This window comes from Staurois parvus, unplaced genomic scaffold (genome assembly GCF_062004578.1).
Source record: "Staurois parvus isolate SC_StPar_1 unplaced genomic scaffold, SC_StPar_1.0 ptg001489l, whole genome shotgun sequence".
NCBI classification, from domain to species: Eukaryota; Metazoa; Chordata; class Amphibia; order Anura; family Ranidae; genus Staurois; species Staurois parvus.
Genome location: NW_028319285.1, coordinates 1115893 through 1137683, shown reverse-complemented (window position 1 = coordinate 1137683; position 21791 = coordinate 1115893). Strand labels below are relative to the sequence as shown.

The following is a 21791-nucleotide window of genomic DNA, read 5'->3' as shown; positions in this document are numbered from 1 at the left end:
AAATGGTCAGTCCGCCCCTGGTTGTGTCTCATGTAATGTTCCCTGTCTCATGTAATGTGCTCTGTCCCATGTAATGTGCTCTGTCTCATGTAATGTGCCCTGTGCTCTGTCCCATGTAATGTGCCCTGTCCCATGTAATGTGCTCTGTCCCATGTAATGTGTTCTGTCTCATGTAATGTGCCCTGTCCCATGTAATGTGCCCTGTGCTCTGTCCCTTGTAATTTGCTTTGTCCCTTGTAATGTGCTCTGTCCCGTGTAATGTGCTTTGTCCCCTGTAATGTGCCCGGTCCCATGTAATGTGCCCTGTGCTCTGTCCCATGTAATGTGCCCTGTGCTCTGTCCCATGTAATGTGCCCTGTGCTCTGTCCCATGTAATGTGCTCTGTCCCATGTAATGTGCTTTTTCCCATGTAATGTGCCCTGTCCCATGTGTAGCACAACCCTCTTGAGGGCCGCTGTGTTTCTGGATCCCCCTAAATGTCGTTCAGCCAGTCAACATGCATTTTCCACACTTGCATCCACAGTCAGTGAATAGTCCCATGTGTTTGGTTTTTGTTATTTTTATTAGGGGATGTAACTTGGATAAGGTAACAGGGATTATGGGATGTCCACCAGGGGCGTATCTACCGTGAAGCAAACAAGGCGTTTGCCTAGGGCGGCAATTTTTAAGGGGGCGGCAGGTGGAAGCTATCGGAGGCAGTGGAGCCACTTGACCACTTCCACCTGATAGGCAGGAGTCTGCCTGTCAGATTTATGCACAATCCCAGTTGCCGTAGCCACTGAATTGTGTATAAAATCCCCTGCTGTCGGGTCTGTACGGTGTACGGACCTGGCAGTGAAAGGGTTCTAGGGTACCTGAGTATCAGTGCATGTGCACAAAACATCATTCTCAAAAAATGGCAGCCATAGCTGTAGAGCAGTGCTTACCTGGTCCTGACAGAGAGACACCCCTCACACAAAACTACTTTGTCTTACCAAGGCCACTGACCAGTAAAATATTTGTTGAGGTTTTCCAGGCACCCTGAACAAGGGCAGCTATTACCCATGACTACTATGAAGCACAGAGCATTAGCCCTGCTAACTCTCCTAGTTAGGTGCAGCGGCGGACTGACCATTTGGAAACTCTGGAACTGCCCGGGGTCAGTAGGGGGCCCCGTGAGATGCCCCTGGTACCTTTTTCATAGGCTTTTTTGAGTTTGGGCAAGGACACAGGGGCCCCATGATCCCCTATTCCCCGGGGGCCCCATGAGTTGTCAGTCCGCCCCTGGTTAGGTGCTAGGATGTTAAGTACATTAAATTTCCTTTTGGTTCCTCTCTAATTAGTTGAGCAGTTGTTGATTGCTTTGGGCTGATTGCTTTCCCATCTTCTGGAAAGTTCCAGAATATAGGAGTGGAGCAAGTCAGATGAGCAGTCTGAATATTAATGGTGCCTCATCCAATCCCTGGGGAGATGTGTCCAGTAGGTGGCTGAAGAACACATAAATAGCCTGAGAGCAGAAACGTTTGGAAAACACTTCTGAACAATGGAAACTGACTGCTGGAAAATGTAGGTTAAAAAACTGCTGTTTAGCCGCGTTTGCATACCGTGTTTATGCGCGTTTGTTTAGAAGCGTTTTTTTAAGATATCCTCAGGAGACCTTCCAAAATGCCCAGAATGCACTGAAAAATAGTAAATAATTAACAATTTCAGACATATTGAGAGAAATAGAGCGAGCAGAAGCAGAGAGAGCAGTATGTGTTGAGATGACCTGCCTTTTCTGGTTGTAGTCACTTTGGATCCCATCATGAGCATAATGCGGCACACTCTACCATTTTTTCCTTCACGCAAAACCTGGAACTGACTGCGCTGGTGTACCGGGTCCATTTGAATACATGGAAAATGCTTTGCATGCATTTCTGATGATGAGAAAAGGCTCTGGGCAGCATTTGGATATGGAACAGTTAAAAAACGCTTTTAAATGCAAAGGCTTATAAACTCGGTTAGCTGTTTACAAGCGTTTGGCGTTTAATACGCTGATAAAATCTACTCCTTTGTTGCATTAAAAAAAAAAAGACTGTAAACTCAACTGCCTGTAAATGATGATGTGTACATGGACACATAGGAAAACATTAGGGAGAGTTCAGGGGCTGCTGAAAAAAATGCAGAAAAGTTCCTGAACGTCAGTTTATCAGCTGCAGTGTACATGAAAACGAAATCCTCAGCCTGGAGGAGCTCTGTCCTTCTGGACAGACTGCTGGAATTTGCTGTCTGATCATCGAGGTCCCAGCAATGGCATAGCTGAGGGGCCTACTTCTAAAATTCTTGCTGAGCTAGGATCTGGTCTGGAGACCTCATGGAAAGGTTCCTGGTGGAAGTTGAAAGGAGTTCAGCTGTCCTGGGGCATTGTGAGCTTTAACCTCTCCCTCACTGGAAACTGTCTGGTGGATACATGAAGGAGACATCTGATGATCCTGTGACGTTGTGAGTACTGACCCGAGCTCAAGATCCTAGTGACAGTTTACCTGTGGATGAAAGTGCCAGTGGTAGCTTTAATTGAGACAGTCTAGCAGGGGCGGACTGACCATTTGGAAACTCGGACACTGCTCGAGGGCCTGGGGTCAGTAGGGGGCCCCATGAGATGCCCCTGGTACCTTTTTCATAGGCTTTTTTGAGTTTGGGCAAGGACACAGGGGCCCCATGCTCCTCTGTTGCCCGGGGGCCCCATGAGTTGTCAGTCCGACCCTGCAGTCTAGTTCTTTCAAGTTCTCAATACTCACTATTTCTCCCTTTACTCTTGGCATAGAGACTGTTGAGAGAAGCTGAGGACAGTGAAGTGTGTCCTCTTGTTACCGTTTAGTGATTTTGGGGTATCCCATATTACCCTGAACCCTGTCCAAGTTTTGATATCCAAGAGTGGAAACTGTTGCTGTGTGACTGGCTGCCTCTGCACTAGTTTTGGGAAAGAACCAGTTAATTATAGCAGCTCCTGCGGGGGTACTGCTACATACGTACTACTGCTTAGTACAACTGATCTTATTCTAGGGCCTGAGGATACCCGGTGACATGAGTGACCAAAAAAGTAGGACTTAGAAATCGAAGGATCCTTGGTTGGCCACTGGAATATCATGTTTTGTCTCTAGCAAGTCCTTCTGTTCTGCAATGGAGTGAGAACTTCCTCATGTTCCCCCCTACTTTGTCCAGGAGGGGCAGAATCCCCCATCTTCACATCAAACTACATTTATTTCACTGATTCTGTAAATGTCTGGTTGGTCAACAACTCTGGACACCTTAGTTTACTCTCATTAGGCCAATTTCTCAGAACCTCAGTAACATGGACCTCACGCATTCCTGAAATTTGAACCATAGGCACCTGGACGGGCCCAGGTAATACATTTAATATGTCATCAGTTTTCCCTGGGGAGCAGAAAAGTCTACGTTCAGCAGGAATCCAGAGAAGAAAATGTCTCAGTTCATTCCAAAACAGCTTTATACTCATTTGCCAGATAAAACAAGTCATTTTTCAGAAGCCTTTTTTCTTTTTAGCTTGATTAATAAGCTCTTTCAGTGGGCTGAATTCAACTCCACATAAACCGCCTTTATCTGTAGGGTTTAGAGTCACTTAGATTAGCTTTCTCACTTTCCACCGGAAAAAAAAAAAAGAGATGTAATTTCCTTAAGGAGCGAGCCTTCGGTCATGTGCTTCATCTGTGCGCCGAGGACATGAAATTCTCTCACCTGCTCCCACACACCCTGCATGGGAGAAAAGTCTCCGGAAAAGGCTTGTGTGTGCTTTGTGATTTCATTTTATTTATAATTGTTTGAATGTCTATTGAGAAAGAAAAAAAGATATTCAGTTTATTCATGACTGTTACAATGAACTCCACAGTGTTCAAAGGATAACTGTGCTTTTTGAATGGAAAAGTAATTTCTGGATACCTGAAACTCACAACTATGTCTTCCAGTTCAGAGTGGAATGATTCAATAAAATCGTTAAAGCAGAACGCCAGATTTTTTTTTTTATTACTTGATGTTCCCCTCCATAAAAAAAAATAAAAAGTTCTAATCTTTATTTACCCTCTTCACACTCCAGCACTGTCCCCAACTTCCTCCTCTGACTGTCCTCCAACTGCCCTCATTCAGACCCTATAGTCCACCATTCCCTTTTACAGGAGGGTCTTGGGGTTGATACTCTCTGGCCATGTGGGACAAGCAGGCTCAAGTGTCTGGATTGTGCCATTTACCTGATCAGGAAAACTAGGCTTGCCCTAGCGTGGTGGATACACACTGGGAAGTTCTCTGTCCCAATGGCTTGGAAGGTGCTCAACATGGATACCAGCCTGTAATGCTGTGGAAGAGTCCTGGATACCTTTTTGGTAGAGGGGACTTGGTCACTGTCCTCCAACTGCCTTCCACCCATAGCAATATCTTTTGCAACCCCCTTTCCCCCATATCGGTCCTTTTCAGGACAAAAGAGCACTCTAAGATTCTGCCATTTTCTATAAACCCAGTCTGTTGTTTAAATCCCCCCCAAGAAACATTTCATCACGCAAACTGAGTTCAAAGTACTCCAGAACTATATTCACATGAGAGCTTCTAAATCTTGGAATAATACCTGCCACTGCCAGAAGAATAACCTCTTGTGACGTCATCAGTATGGCTAGAAGACTTCAAGAAAAATGTTAGGTACAGGTTTGGTAAAAAATACAGGATACAGGATCCCTGTTCCAAGAACATGGGCTTTGCTGCTATCTTCAGGTTATTGGACACTGGCACTCCCAGCAAGGCTTAGATTTTTTGCTAGTGTCCTTCCGTTATTAACCTCTTCTCTGGGCTCTAACCAATTTTTTTGCTGCTTTTGTATCAAGGCTTTTCTTTACTAGTGTCAGGGCAGGGGCCGAGGAACGGACAGGCAGGCCTAACAATGTAATGCACTGGCTGACGACAACCACCACCCACAGACCGAAGTCCCTCAGGGCGCGGAGTCTAAGTCCCAGGCTGCCCTTCACCAGGGCCCCTGATGGTGGGGATGGACTTGACGCAGCCAGGAACCAGGTCGCGGCCCCCGAGACACCTCAGCTGCGGTAATGGCTGCCGCCAATGGCGTGTAGCTGGTGGAAGAGACAAAAGAGTAGTCAGACAAGCCGGGTCAACAACAACAGGACAAAACCGTACAGGACAGCAGACGAGAATCACAGGTCACGAGCCGGGTTCAGCAACAGAGGGTCAGATCAAAGGAGAATACAAAGAATAGTCAAGTCACAAGCCGAATCAGATACCAGGAGAGTCACGAGCGTCAGAACAGAGTAATAGCAACACAAAGACACAAGTGCAAAGAGCATGTGCGGGCCACAGGCTTATATGTCATCAGCCACACCCCTCTGGGGGATGGACCACAGAGACCTGAAGGCATAAAAGGATTCCCATCATGCACAGCAGAATCCAAGATGGACGCCAGCACATGGAGTAACATAACCTCAGGGAAAAGGTAGGACCTTGACAACTAGCTGCTTGTGTGACTTCCACCTTTTAGCTCTCTACATCGTTGATGGAGTACCTTTCTTTTCTCTCAGGCCTCCAGGTATAAGCCTGGCTCACATTTCTGCCCTTAGAATTGGACCTCCAAGCCCATCAAGTCTGTGAACAATTAGGGGTTCCCCCGTTTGTCAGAGTGGGGTAGGGGTGCTTGTTGGTCTTCACAGCAATTTGGGTGCAGGACATTTTAGATGTCTGTATTCAGAAGGTTGTATCCAGAGGCTATAAACAGTCAAACATGCTGTCTTCCCCATATAGCAGACGGATCTTTCAGGGGGTCATTGCCCCATTTACAGTAAAAGAGAGGATTAAAGAGATTCTAATCTAACATCCTCAATCTCCCCACTACTTGGAGTATCCAGCCCAATTCTGTTTTTTTTCCCCTGCTGACAAGTTCCTTACCCTCCTCTCCCACATTCAGACCCTATAGTTCACCATTCTCTTTTACAGGAGGGTCTTGGGGTTGATACTCTCTGGCCATGTGGGACAAGCAGGCTCAAGTGTCTGGATTGTGCCATTAACCTGATCAGGAAAACTAGGCTTGCCCTAGCATGGTGGATATTCACTGGGAAGTTCTCTCTCCCAATGGCTTGGAAGGTGCTGAACATGGATACCAGCCTGTAATGCTGTGCAAGAATCCTGGATGCCTTTTTGGTAGAGGGGACTTGGTCATTGGCAGAAGACTGGTTTCTCATCAACATTCTGGAATTGTCCCTGCAACGCTGGACCACTCAACTTTGGGGTCAACTGACCAGGATTCAGTTAGACAATGCCACAGACGTATCCTACATAAACCATGAAGGGGACACCAAAAGTGAACCTCTTTCTAGCTTTCGCAGAACATCATGGCCCTGTCAACATCACTGGGAGGCATGGGGAAGGAGAAGGAGGGGGGGGCATCATTGTGACGTATATTTGAAGTACAGCAAGGAAAACATCCATTGATCCTTGGGAAAGAAGTGACTTTGCACAACTCCAGTTTTTTAATCTTCTGACATGAGTTATTTGAAATTTTTTTTTTCTTTCACAGTTAGGGTTGTTTTTTCTGAAATTGTGTTTAGATGCAAAGGGTTTCTACTAATGTTCTCCTTCAAGATAAACATTAGCAGTACATATATCACCGAGTGGAAAAAAAAAGGATGCGCAGGTAAACTGGTTGACACAAATACAGCTTTATTCCCCCAGAGCTGTCAGAATGTTGGTTTTCAAACACTGTGTGCTTGATACCCAGTAAAATTACCAGGTTGCCTTCCGCTGACTACATGTGAATTATAGAAAGATCTGAGCATATAATTAACTTCTATCTCTATGGAGCTGCTTTGGCGGCGTTCTAGGCACTGGGCCCAATATCTGGAAACAATTTAAGAAATCATATAACTTGTCACTCACTTGTCTCTCTCTCTCAGCTTCAAGAACTTTCACATAAAGCTTCACAAATATACACAATTCACTTCAAGGGGGGACTTCTATGTTATCTGTTCCTATAAGGACCCTCCAGTCACACTACACATGCAGCAAGAAATCACATCAAGGGGCCAAACTGTGTCTATCTGCTTTATTATCTATCTATCTCTGTCTCTCTCCTCTCTCTCTTTCCTCTCTCTCTTCCGTCTCTCTCTCTCTTCCGTCTCTCTCTCTCTCTTCCGTCTCTCTCTCTCTCTCTTCCGTCTCTCTCCCCTCTCTCTCTCTTCCGCCTCTCTCTCTTCCGTCTCTCTCTCTCTCTTCCGTCTCTCTCTCTCTCTCTTCCGTCTCTCTCTCTCTCTCTTCCGTCTCTCTCCCCTCTCTCTCTCTTCCGCCTCTCTCTCTCCCGTCTCTCTCTCGCTTTTCCGTCTCTCTCTCTCTCGTCTCTCTCTTCTCTCTTCCGTCTCTCTCTTCTCTCTTCCGTCTCTCCCATCTCTCTCTCTCTCCCATCTCTCTCTCTCTCTCCCATCTCTCTCTCTCTCTCTCTCCCATCTCTCTCTCTCTCTCTCCCATCTCTCTCTCTCTCTCTCCCATCTCTCTCTCTCTCTCTCCCATCTCTCTCTCTCTCTCTCCCATCTCTCTCTCTCTCTCTCCCATCTCTCTCTCTCTCTCTCCCATCTCTCTCTCTCTCTCTCCCATCTCTCTCTCTCTCTCTCCCATCTCTCTCTCTCTCTCCCATCTCTCTCTCTCTCTCCCATCTCTCTCTCTCTCTCCCATCTCTCTCTCTCTCTCCCATCTCTCTCTCCTTTTATCCCTCTCTCCCATCTCTCTCTCCTTTTATCCCTTTCTATCTTTTATCTCTTATCTTATAGTGGTTTTAAAGTCAATTTTGTTTTCATTAAAATAAAACAGAGGCTTACACTGACCTGCTCACAGTCCCTTACCTCTTCTTCTAGAGTCCACTGCTGCCCCTCCTCCTCTTCTGTGTTCTACCCCCTAGCAAGCCATATGCTATGGGGGCACACGTGTGGGTTTCCCCAAGCCGGGCTGTGTGCGCCTATAGGCACACACAGCACAGCTTAGCCCCTTTCCCTCACAGGTTTTGACTGACAGGTCAATGAAAAGAGGTATATACAGACTGGTACTCAAGTGGTTAATCAAAGGTGCAGATTTCTAAGTAATGAAAATCAGTTTGGCTGGGAGAAGGAGGCATTGCACAGTGGTGTCATCTTAACATACGAGGTGGTATCAAAAGTTTAAAAACTAGTTTTGTAACATGCCAACAGATGGCAGCACAGGGCTGCACGCATAGTCACAGGGAGCACCAACATTCATAAGTCAGTGTGCCAAAAGACATTGTCCTGTGTACATTGGGAGCTGTGCAACTGGTGCTATTCTGACCACGTGCATTACCACGTCTACTATTTCATCATGAACAGGAAGTTAGAACAAAGAGAAACCAGGAATGTCTGTGTGAAAATTTGGCATATCGCTGGATCTCCACAATGTTCTCAAAGTGATAACCTTTTAGCTGGATCTTTATCATCAGAAAGAGGGCATTTTCAGGGGTTGAACTCGTTGAAGGTCTTCCTGATTTCTCATCATCTTCCAGTGACGTTCCACTCTTGAAGTGCGCGTAGCACTCAAAACCCCTTGAACGACTCATTGCAGCATCGCCGAAAACTTGCTGAATCATGTCAAATGTCTCGGTGCTAGATTTGCCCAGTTTCATGCAAACTTTCACATTTAGTCTTTGTTCTAACTTGCTGTTCCTGATGAATTAGCAGATGTGGTAACACACATGGTCAGAATAGCACCAGTTGCACAGCTCCCAAAGTACACAGGACAATGTCTTTTGGCACACTGACTTATGAAGGTAGATGCTCCCTGTGACTGTGTGTGCAGCCTTGTGTTGGAATGTTACAAAACTGTCTCGAAACTTTTTGACACCACCTCATATTTCAGGCTGGGGGGAGGGCAGATGTTTAGGCAGGCTTTTAGGAGATATGAGCATGGGCAGCACTTCACAATTTGGGTGATGCTCATTAGTCCACTGTGAATGTTAGAGGCAGAGAAAATGAGGCAGGAAGCTACTTAAAAGTGGCAGCACCCTGTGAGAATAATGTGTAGCATGGTTATGGGAATTGAAAGAATTAGGCTGGCCGTGCATTATACAGTGCCATGAAAAAGTATTCATACCACTTGAAATTTTCCTCATTTTGTCATGTTACAACCAAAAATGTAAATGTATTTTATTGGGATTTTATGTGATAGACCAACACAAAGTGCCACATAATTGTGAAGTGGAAGGAAAATGATAATTAATATTTTTTACAAATAAATATCTGAAAAGTGTGGCATGCATTTGTATTCAGCCCCCTTTACTCTGATACCTCTAACTAAAATCTAGTGGAACCAATTGCCTTCAGACGTCACCTAATCAGCAAATAGAGTCCACCTGTGCGTAATTTAATCACAGTATAAATATAGCTGTTCTGTGAGGTCCTCAGAGGTTTGTTAGAGAACATTAGTGAACAAACAGCATCATGAATGCCAAGAAACACACCAGACAGGTGAGGGATAAAGTTGTGGAGAAGTGTAAAGCAGGGTTAGGTTATAAAAAAAACATCCCAAGCTTTGAACATCTCATGGAGCACTGTTCAATCCATCATCCGAAAATGGAAAGAGTATGGAACAACTGCAAACCTACAAAGACATGTCCGTCCACCTAAACTGACAGGCCGGGCAAGGAGAGCATTCATCAGAGAAGCAGCCAAGAGGACCATGGTAACTCTGGAGGAGCTGCAGAGATCCACAGTTCAGGTGGGAGAATCTGTCCACAGGACAACTATTAGTCCACAAATCTGGACTCAATAGAAGGGTGGCAAGAAGAAAGCCATTGTTGAAAGAAAGCCATTAGAAGTCCCATTTGTAGTTTGTGAGAAGCCATGTGGGGGGTATAGCAAACGTGGAAGAAGGGGCTCTGGTCAGATGAGACCAAAATTTTACTTTTTGGCCTAAAAGCAAAACTTTGTCTGGCAGAAAACTAACACTGCGCATCACCCTGAACACACCATCCCCACCGTGAAACATGGTGGTGGCAGCATCATGTTGTGGGTATGTTTTTCTTCAGCAAGGACAGGGAAGCTCGTCAGAGTTGATGGGAAGATGGATGGAGCCAAATACAGGGCAATCTTAGAAGAAAACCTGTTAGAGTCTGCAAAAGACTTGAGACCGGCGAAGGTTCCCCTTCCAGCAAGACAACGACCCGAAACATCCAGCCAGAGATACAATGGAATGGATTAGATCAAAGTATATTCATGTGTTAGAATGGCCCAGTCACAGTCCAGACCTAAATCCAATGGAGAATCTGTGGCAAGACTTGAAAATTGGTCTTCCCAGACGCTCTCCATTCAATCTGACGGAGCTTGAGTGATTCTGCAAAGAAGAATGGGCAGAAATGTCCCTCTCTAGATGTGCAAAGCTGGGAGAGACATCCCCAAAAAGACTTGCAGCTGGTATTGCAGAGAAAGGTGGTCCTACAAAGTATTGACTCCGGGGGGCCGAATACAAATGCCGCCACACTTGTCAGATATTTGTAAAAAAGTTTGAAAACCATTTCTCATTTTCTTTCAAATCAAATCCCATAAAATACATTTACGTTTTGGTTGTAACACGACAACATGGGGGACATTTCAAGGGGTATGAATACTTTGTCAAGGCTTTGTATGTATGTGTTTCTTACAGTTATCATTTCTTGTTCTGTTGAATCCAATCATAAACTGATGAAGGGTTGTTAGCTGCCCAGAGCCGTCCTTATACATATGATCCTAACAGACCAAGCTTCCCAACTGTCTGCCTTTCCCAATGCCAATAAAGAAAATGGGAATTTTTTCCACAAACTACAGTAGTTGATGGAGTCACCCCTGTACACCCTGAGCATTACTCGGCATTTTTTGTGTATTAACCACTCCACCTCCAGAGGAACTTCCCTCTTCCTGACCAGGCCATTTTTCATGATACAGCGCTGTGTTACTTTAACTGACAATTGCGCAATCATGCAACGCTGCACCCAAATGAAATTTACGTCCTTTTTTCCCTACGAAGAGAGCTTTCTTTCGGTGGTATTTGATTGCCTGTGCATTTTTTATTTTTTGTGCTATAAGCAAAAGAAGATGACAATTTTGAGAAAAAAACAATATTTTTTGACTTTTTGATATTCAACATGTCCAGTAAAAATTTAAAAATTCTAATTTCGTCATAAATTTAGGGCAAAATGTATTCTGCTCCATGTCTTTGCTAAACAAAATCCCAATACGTGTAAACCTTAGATTGTACGCCCCTTGAGGGTTAGGGGCTGATGTGAATGCACAGGGGCTAAATGGTTAGCACTTCCGTCTGGCAGTACTAGGGTTGTTGGTTCGAGTCCCAGCCACAGCACCACCTGCCTGGAGTTTGCATGTTCTGCTTGTGTGGGTTTCCTCCAGGTACTCCGGTTTTCTCCCACTCCAAAGACATGCTGGTAGGTTAATTGGGTCCTGTCTAAATTGTCCCTAATATGTGTATGTATGAATGCGAGTTAGGGACCTTAGATTGTACACCCCTTGAGGGTTAGGGACTGATGGGGATGTACAGTGGCTAAATGGTTAGCACTTCTGTCTGGCAGTACTAGGGTTGTTGGTTTGAATCCCAGCCACAGCCCACCTGCCTGGAGTTTGCATGTTCTGCCTGTGTGGGTTTCCTCTGGGTACTCTGGTTTCCTCCCACGCTCCAAAGACATGCTGGTAGGTTAATTGGGTCCTGTCTAAATTGGCCCTAGTATATGAATGTGAGTTAGGGACCTTAGATTGTACACCCCTTGAGGGTTAGGGACTGATGTGAATGTACAATATATATGTAAAGTTAAAGTGCTGTGTAAATTGACGGCGATATATAAATACCTGAAATAAATAAATAATACACCAATTGGTTTACGTGAAAGTTATAGCGTTTACAAATGGCGGTATATATACTTCAAATTTTTTTTTATACTAGGTATGGTGGCGATCAGCGACTTATAGCGGGACTGCGGCTGGCATTCTGACACTGGGGGGGAACTGACCAACTGCCACTGACATCCCCAGTGACACCAATACAGTGATCAGTGCTAATAAAAAGCACTGACACTTTACTAATGGCACTGAGTAGGAAGGGGTTAACATCTGGGGCGAACAAAGGGTTAACAGTGTGCTGTTTGTGTCTTTTATTGTGTAAGCATGCTACTTTCTATGGCAGTGCTATGCAGAGCCATACAAAGCAGTGTGCAGGAGCTGACAGGGGAGAGATCTGTATTGTTTACATACAGACCTCTCCCCTGTCAGTGATACTTGCCGGGTGCCGGCAAGGAATCACCGGTCGGGACCTGGTGATCGACAGCTGAGGCCGCCAATGGCGACGCAGGTAGGGCAGCGCGCCCACCCCCTACGCAGAAATGCAAACTCACATATATATATATATGTGATTTTGCGCAGTCCTGCCTCCCTGTTGCAGTATTTCTGCTATAGGGCGGCAGGAAAACGGCTAATGAGCAATGTGCATAAATTATGGGGGACATCTCTTCCATTTCTTTTAGGCTTCCAATGCATGTCAATGCAGAAACAGTGCAGATGGAGCGTTGAAACCCCACAACACACACGTATGAAGTCACATGCGTTGCGTGTTGGAAAAAAAGAGGTTGTTTGTTTCTATTGGCCCCTGGATATACGTAGATGGCTAATATAAAAGGAATGGGTCCATACAATGCAAAGCTTGCACATGCAACAAAAAATGCCTGTTAATGGGAGCAGTATAGTATATCTACACAATGTACAAACAACAATGTAATATATTGCAGCTTACAGGTTCTGAAACTGGAACTAAAGGGTTAATACTCACCTTTCCAATGGTCCCTCGCCGCATCTTCCCCTGTGTGTCGGTTTTCAGCCATCTTCATTGGCCAGCGCTGGATGACATCACTCCTACGCTGGGTGGCTGCTGTAAGCTGAGCTGCGCATGCACAACTCAGTCTACAGTCCAGGGATCGCTGTGAGCAGGCCGGTAGGTGTAGTTTTTTGCAGGGGCGGACTGACCAATCAAGCGCTCGGGTACTGCCCGAGGGCCCAGGGTCAGTAGGGGGCCCCATGAAAGGCCCCTGGTACCTTTTTATAGGCTTTTTTGGGTGTGCTTTGAGTGTGGGCAAGGAAACAGGGGCCCCATGATCCCCTGTTGCCCGGGGGCCCCATGAGTTGTCAGTCTGCCCCTGTACAGAAGAAACAGGTTTCTTTCGCGTTAAGGGTCGGCTCACGCCAGATGCAGTCCACTGCATTTTTTTTCCCTTCATCAAAAATGCATGGGCAGTGCTTATCATGGATTCCAATGGCCCTAGTTCACAATGTGGCAGCACCCAGATATTGCAGAGTTTCCCTTTAAACTTTAACATTTTTAACAGCCTCTGTTCGTAAAAGCAAGGTTATCAGCTCACCTCCCCCCTCCCTTATTTCCTGTGAAGTAATGTGTGCCAGTCTGTAGCTGGTATTCTTATCTGTAGCTGGTACTCAAGGCCATACTGTATACTGCACAGTTTAGAAAGTCTTTTGAATGTACAGAAAGTGAAAGAGGAAATATATGCATTGTGATGTAATTGTTGGTATATACACCATGTAAGAGGCTTTTGAAGGCACTTAGCTTGCAGACATTAGTCCTTGCTAAGTCCCAGCTGGTTAATAAAGCTTGCTTTCCACAAGTTCATGTCCGGAGTTTTACCTGGTATTCACAAAGGTGCTACTACAACACCAGTGCAGTGCGTTCCAGTGCAGACAACAAAAGTAGAACATGTTACATTTTTTCTGCATGGAATGCATCTGGGACGTGGCAAAACACATTAAGTCAGTGGTGTATTTAGGTTCTGTGCTGCCCTAGGCAATGCAAAAATCGGACGCCCACCCGGGCAGAGAGAGAGCCTGACACCGATCAATAACTGTGTTTTTTATGTTTTTGATGCATTTTGCATTTTTAATCTGCCTAGCAACGAGGGAAAAAAGCATCAAAAACACGCCAAAAACGCATGTGCAAAAAAAAACGCAATGCAAAAACGGATCAAACGCAAACTGCATAGGTATGAACCTAATCTAAAGGAAAACGAATGCAGTCACCATGTCTAAGGACTGGAAGTTTTGTTTTTGGGTTTAGATATCCTTTAGGTGCCCTATAAGAAAACAGGTTATGAATACTAATTACAGTGTTCCTAAACCCAGGACCCTGCATTCACTATATCTGGTCTCCCAGGACCCTGCACTCACTATATCTGGTCTCCCCGGACCCTGCATTCACTATATCTGGTCTCCCCGGAGCCTGCATTCACTATATCTGGTGTCCCCGGACCCTGCATTCACTATATCTGGTCTCCCCAGACCCTGCATTCACTATATCCGGTCTCCCCGGACCCTGCATTCCCTATATCCGGTCTCCCCGGACCCTGCATTCACTATATCTGCTCTCCCCGGACCCTGCATTCACTATATCCGCTCTCCCCGGACCCTGCATTCACTATATCCGCTCTCCCCGGACCCTGCATTCACTATATCCGCTCTCCCCGGACCCTGCATTCACTATATCCGGTCTCCCCGGACCCTGCATTCACTATATCCGGTCTCCCCGGACCCTGCATCCACTATATCCGGTCTCCCCGGACCCTGCATTCACTATATCTGGTCCCCCCAGACCCTTCACTTCCTATATCTGGTCTCCCCGGATCCTGAATTCATTATATCCGGTCTCCCCGGACCCTGCATTCACTATATCTGCTCTCCCCGGACCCTGCATTCACTATATCTGCCCTCCCCGGACCCTTCATTCACTAAATCCGGTCTCCCTGGGCCCTGCATTCACTATATCCGGTCTCCCCGGACCCTTCATTCACTATATCCGGTCTCCCTGGGCCCTGCACTCACTATATCTGGTCTCCCCGGACCCTGCATTCACTATATCCGTTCTCCCCGGACCCTGCATTCACTATATCTGGTCTCCCCGGACCCTGCATTCACTATATCTGGTCTCCCCAGATCCTGCATTCACTATATCCGGTCTCCCCGGACCCTGCATTCACTATATCCGGTCTCCCCGGACCCTGCATTCACTATACTCACTCAGTATATAGCAGTCTTGTGACTTCTATCAGTGTCCAGCAGAGCACTGGTTAAAGCTTGTAGGAGGAGTTTTCATTCTGCTCTAGGAGGATGCAGAACTGACTTCTGTCTGGACAGTGCTGGTTGGTCCTGTGCTGATCACATGCACTCTCCCAAGAAAAAAAAACAAAAAACCCCTCTCTAGCAATACACACCAAACTGAGCATGCACAGCTTGCCCCCAAGGCTCTGTTCTATCAGCAGATGGATTGGGGACAGTAGAAGAAGGGGAGGATCAGAGAAGACACAATACAGAGGATTAACCCCTTAGGTTCCCCAGTGAGTATAACAAGCATGCTTTGCTGCATCTACAGACTGATTGTACTGTTGGGGGTTGGGTAACACTTTGTGAATCCGGTTATTTTGCTGCCCTGCCTCAGATCTGGGGATCGGTGGGGACGGGTCATCTATCCATGCTTACAATGATTGTGTGATATTCTGCTGTACATTTCCAATGTAAAAAATGCTGCAATATGAGCCCGGAGGAGCGCATTGTAAATTGCCTGCTTTTCTTACTAGAGGCCTGCAGTTTAGCTGGCAGAGCGGAGAGGAGTTGGGAAATTGGACTAGGATCTTTAATTTCACGGATGACGGAGCAGCGAAGACGGGGAGTGACGCAAGCGGCAGGTACAGACTCCCGCAGAATGACAATGGATCGCAGCGCACAACAGACCATACAATGCAATCCGCCACACAATGTCTGCTGCTCTTCCAGCACCGGCTAGAAGGGTCGTTCCTCCCTCCATGGGCCCATTCACACGCTACAGTAATGAGCCATGCATGTTTCATGTTAGGTGCCATGCAGTGCCATTCATTCTGGTACCCAGGGGCGGACTGACACCTCATGGGGCAATAGGGGATCATGGAGCCCTTGTGTCCTTGCCCAGAATCAAAAAAGCCTATGAAAAAGGTACCAGGGGCATCTCATGGGGCCCCCTGCTGACCCCGGGCCCTCGGGCAGTGCCCGAGTTTCCAAATGGTCAGTGCGCCCCTGCTGGTACCCCAACACAGATGGATGCGTGTCGCAAGTGCAATGCAAGGGGCACACTGCAGCGCGGTTCACTTCTGGGAATGTTTAATACATCACGTCTGCTGCACTGGCAGCTCATTCATTTTGACAATTCAATGCACCCCGACACGCCACTTAACAGTGCTCGACACGTGTGCGCACCCCAACACGCCGCATAACAGTCCTAGACACGTGTGCGCACCCCGATGCCGTATAACAGTCCTCGACACGTGTGCGCTCCCCGACACACCGCATAACAGTCCTAGACATGTGTGCGCACCCCGACACACCGCATAACAGTCCTAGACATGTGCGCGCACCCCGACACACCGCATAACAGTCCTAGACATGTGTGCGCACCCCGACACACCGCATAACAGTCCTAGACATGTGTGCGCACCCCGACACGCCGCATAACAGTCCACGATACATGTGCACACCCCGACACGCCGCATAGCAGTCCTCAACACGTGTGCGCACCCCAACACGCCGCATAACAGTCCTCGACACGTGTGCGCACCCCGACACGCCGCATAACAGTCCTCGACACGTGTGCACACCCTGACACGTCCCATAACAGTCCTCGACACGTGTGCGCACCCTGACACGTCCCATAACAGTCTTCGACACGTGTGCGCACACCGGCACTCCGCATAACAGTCCTTGACACGTGTGCGTACACCGACACGCCGCATAACAGTCCTTGAGGCGTGTGCGCACCCCAACACGCCACATAACAGTCCTCGACTCGTGTGAGCACCCCGACACGCCGCATAACAGTCCTCGACGTGTGTGCGCACCCCGACACGCCGCATAACAGTCCTCGACACGTGTGTGCACCCTGACATGCCGCATAACAGTCCTCGACACGTGTGTGCTAACACACTGGTGGCGGCATGATCAGGCTCTGAGTCACCGGTCACGCCACTGCGAATTTAACACGTGATTTGTGTGCGATTTCTGAAGACTTTATTGCGACTTTTTCAATGATTTTTAGGCGATTTGCAGTGCGATTTCCATTATATTCTATGTATGTGAAATCGCAATTCAGAAAAAGTCATGCAGGAACTACTTTACTGCAGCAAATCACACATGCTTATGCAGGCCATAGACGGCTCGAAAACCGTGCGTTTTTTCGAACGATAAACGAAAAATCGGACGTTCGTTAAACTGACGTAACCACCAGGGGCGGACTGACAACTCATGGGACCCCGGGCAATAGGGGATCATGGTGCCCCTGTGTCCTTGCCCAAACTCAAAAAAGCCTATGAAAAAGGTACCAGGGGCATCTCATGGGGCCCCCTACTGACCCCGGGTCCTCGAGCAGTGCCCGAGTTTCCAAATGGTCAGTCCGCCCCTGGTAACCACTAACGATTACAATAATCGGTCGACCAAGTCATAAAGCTCACCCCATATAACAGCCAAAACTTCTGTTCCTTCCAGGTCACAGCTCATGTGCATATTTTTTTCCATAAAAACAATCCTACGATTTGGCCATCATTGACGTGAAAATTGGTCGTTTTCCACAAATTTTCCAACATGACCGATAATCCAAAAGTGCAAAAAACCCGAAATCTGGCCGGCCAATTAACCCGCTAACAGTGCAAAAATCGGCCTATTATTCTTTCGGACGAAAAACAGGATGATTTTCAAACCGTCTATGGCCGGCATAAGACACTGACGTTCACATTCATTAGATACAATTTCAGGTGCGATTTCAATTCACAAATCACACCTCCTATGAGCAGGCACTAAGACCCCGGTCGCACTGGGTGTGACTTGGCATGTGATTTGAATGCCGTGCAACTTGCAAATCGCATGCCAAGTCGCACCCTATTACAGCGGTCATATCGGTGCCGTCCTGACTTGGTCGGAGCCGCACCTATTTCTAAAGTAGTACATGCACTACTTATGGTGCGATTTGCATAGACATCTGTGTCAGATGTCTTGCAAATTGCACCCAAAATCAGCATGTCTCCTGACTCACTGTAAGTCACACGATTTCAAAGTCGGGCTTGATGTGACCGGGGTGTAAGGACCAGTTCACACTCCATACTCCATACAGTTGCTTTTTTTCTGCTTCCAAAACGCACAGAAAGTAGGTGATATGGTTGTCAGTGTCATAGTTCACATCAGTGCTTGTAGTTCCAATGTGTTCCAGATGCAGAATAAAAAAAAAAACAGGCTGCATTTTTTCTGCACAGAACTGTACTGGAAAGCTGTAAAATGCATAAAAAATGCACCAGAACGCACATGTCCCTATTTGAATTGAAGAAAAAGGGAGGGGGAAAAATAAACTGGAATGCATAAAAAACCGCACTGGAATGCGTCAAACACGCATCAAAAACCACCGCAACGCACATGTCCCTATATAAATTGAAGAAAAGACGGAAAAAATGAACTGGAATGCATAAAAAATGCACTGGAATGCGTCAGTTGCATCAAAAACGCACCGCAACGCACATGTCCCTATATAAATTGAAGAAAAAGATGGAAAAAATTAACTAGAATGCGTAAAAAATGCACTGGAATGCGTCAAACACGCATCAAAAACACACTGCAATGCACATGTCCCTATATAAATTGAAGAAAAAGGGAGGGGGAAAAATGAACTGGAATGCATAAAAAAACGCACTGGATTGCAGCAAACACGCATCGAAAACGCAACGCACATGTCCCTATATAAATTGAAGAAAAAGACGGAAAAATTAACTATAATGCATAAAAATCGCACTGGAATGCGTCAAAGACGCATCAAAAACGCACCGAAACGCACATGTCCGTATTTAAATGAAGAAAAAGGGAGGGGAAAAAATGAACTGGAATGCATAAAAAAACGCACTGGAATGCGTCGAAAACGCATCAAAAATGCACCGGAATGCACATGTCCCTATTTAAATTAAAGAAAAAGAGAGGGGGGAAGAATGAACTGGAATGCATAAAAAACGCACATGCAGAAACGCATCTGGAATGCATCTATAGTGTGAACCGGCCCTAAATATTAGAAGCTAAATCAGTTGCTGACTTCTTATTCCTACGACAATAAGATCACCGACACCTGTGTTCCCAGCTCCGCCCACCTGTCTGACCCATACTGGAGGGGTCTTATGCAGGCCATAGACGGGTCGAAAATTGGCCAATTTTTCAGCCGAAAACAAAATTGGCCGATTTTTGCACTGTTAGTGGGTTAATTGGTCGGCCGTTTTTCGGGATTTTGGCACATTTTTTTTTTCGGTAAAGTTGGAAAAAAATCAGCTGATTTTGCCGATTGGCCGATTTTCGCGGCAATGATGGGCAAATCGGCTGATCTTTTTACCGATAAAAAAAATCTGCGCATGAGCCGTGACCTGCAAGAAGAAGAAGAAATAGAAGAAGAATTCCAGTTCGCTATTATATTTGGTATGAAAAAGTCTTGCGGTTGCAACAATGTATCTATTTGTATCCAAATAAAAACATCTGTATCCGAAATAGATACAAATAGATACAAATGGATACATTGTTGCAACCGCAATACTTTTTCATGTCAAATATAATAGCGGAGCTCTCTGCAGGGACAGAAGTAATTAAATGCCGGCCGTAGACGGGACGAAAATTGCCCGATTTTTTTTACCGTTGGTGGTAACGGCCGATCGAACGACCGATTTTTCGTTTTGTTTTTTTTTTTAAAAACGGCCGGTTTTCGACCTGTCTATGGCCTGCATTAGGCTGGTCATACATTATACAATTTTCTTTAGAACATTGCTTTAGATTTACCAAAAACCATATAATAGGAGGTCAAATCTAAACAACACTTTCAATTGTATCCAATCAGACAGGCACTTGCACTACATAGTTGAAGGTAAATCTAAAGGAAATTGGGCAGAAATTGAACAGATAATTGACAACTCATGGGGCCCCCGGGCAATAGGGGATCATGGGGCCCCTGTGCCCTTGCCCAAACTCAAAAAAGCCTATGAAAAAGGTACCAGGGGCATCTCATGGGGCCCCCTACTGACCCCGGGCCCTCGGGCAGTGCCCGAGTTTCCAAATGGTCAGTCCGCTCCTGAAACAGACCATACACGGGTTGAATTCTGAGCAAATTTTCTTTAGAAAATAGGAATCTTTGTGCGTTTTGTAATGCGGTGCTGCCACCATTGATTTCCAAATTCAACCAGCCAAGCCTTCAATTTCACATGTTGCTACAGAAAAGAATTTTCGCGGCCAAGAATTTTCTTTTCTTTCCAGGTCACAGCTCACGCTAATTTCTTTTTCGATTAAATTTCTCGCACAATTCTCCCATCATTAATTAGAAATTCATTCGTTTTTCAAAAAAATTTCCAACGTGCCCAATCACTCAAATTCGATGGCCGCACGAAAATTCGTCTGTTGCTGTGGCCCCACTAATAGTGTGAAATTCGAACGAAAAGCCGAAGGAAATATTTTTTAAATAAATGTATTTTGGAATGTGACCCGTGTATGGCCGGCTTTACTCTTTCTGCTGGATTTTTGTCTTAAAATGTTAAAATCGCCCATCCCCCTCTTCCCTGACAAATTTAAGCCCGGGTTCACATACATGCGGTGCGGTATATTGCATGTGATTCACACAGGAACCACACCGCATTCCTATGCATATCACATGCGATTTGTGTGCGGTGCGATCGGAGCCGTACATTTTGTACCACCGCACCAAAAATGCACAGGACCCTTTTTTGGGTCCGCGCTAGAATCGGATCGCATGGATATTCACACCTATGAGATTCGATTCTGCACATCGCACCGCGTTTTGCGGACCGATTTCGGGGTGTTGTTAACTTAACATACACACTCGCAGCGGTTCGCATGAATGGGGTGCGACTCTGATGCGGTGTGGAATTCGCACTGAAAACGCTGCACCGCGTCAGTGTGAACCCGGGCTGAAGGAAATCTGTCTTTGGAAAAGTCTGTGTGCTGCCGCGGCTGGAATAAAATGGCGTTGATAGGATCAGGGGGAACTCCAGCACTGAATGTATGGAATGGCAGCGGGTGCTGGCATGTGCTGGAGGGTCTATGGATAGGAGTCTATTCTTGGTGGGGGGTGATCTCTTGTGGGGGGGGGGGGGCTAATTACGATGGGGACGTCTATTTTTGCAGGTGGAGATTCATTGTTGCTGGAGGTGCGGTTATGTTGCTGGGGGGTCAATTATTGCTGGGAGGGATCTATTATTGCTGGCTGGTGGTGGGTTCATTGATGCAGGCTGCTGGGAGATCTATTGTTGCTGGTGGAGGTCAGTTGTTTCTGCGAGGGTGTTTTGTTGCGAGGGTCTGTTGTTGCTGGGGGACCTATTGTTGCTGGTGGAGGTCAATTGTTTCTGTGAGGGTGTTTTGTTGCGAGGGTCTGTTGTTGCTGGGGGATCTTATGTTACTGGCGTGGATCATTTGTTGCAGGGGTGGATCTATTGTTTCTTATTTTGTTTCTGAGGGATCTATAGTTGCTGGGGAAGTCTATTGTTACTAGAGGATATTTTGCTGCAGGGGGTCTATTTTTGCTGGGAAGAGTCTATTGTTGCTGGGGGTATTTTGTTGCGGGGAGGGTGTCTGTTGTTGCTGGGGCAGTTTATTGTTGCCGAGGGGACCTATTGTTGCTGGCGTGGGTCATTTGTAGCAGGAGTGGATCTATTGTTTCTTATTTTGTTGCTGAAAGATCTATAGTTG

General features: G+C 46.3%; 1 protein-coding gene across 2 annotated transcripts in view; it reads left to right on the top strand.

Annotated features, from left to right (window-relative positions):
• Window positions 1–21791, top strand: part of ST8SIA5 (ST8 alpha-N-acetyl-neuraminide alpha-2,8-sialyltransferase 5) — a 120067-nt gene that overhangs the window by 30074 nt on the left and 68202 nt on the right. The window contains exon 2 of one of the 2 annotated variants that reach the window (XM_089662528.1): window positions 15632–15739. The exons of the other annotated variant lie outside the window; for it this stretch is intronic. Within the exon in view, the coding sequence (XP_089518654.1) occupies window positions 15632–15739 (108 nt within the window). The remainder of the gene's footprint in view (window positions 1–15631; window positions 15740–21791) is intronic. 2 annotated transcript variants of the gene reach the window in all.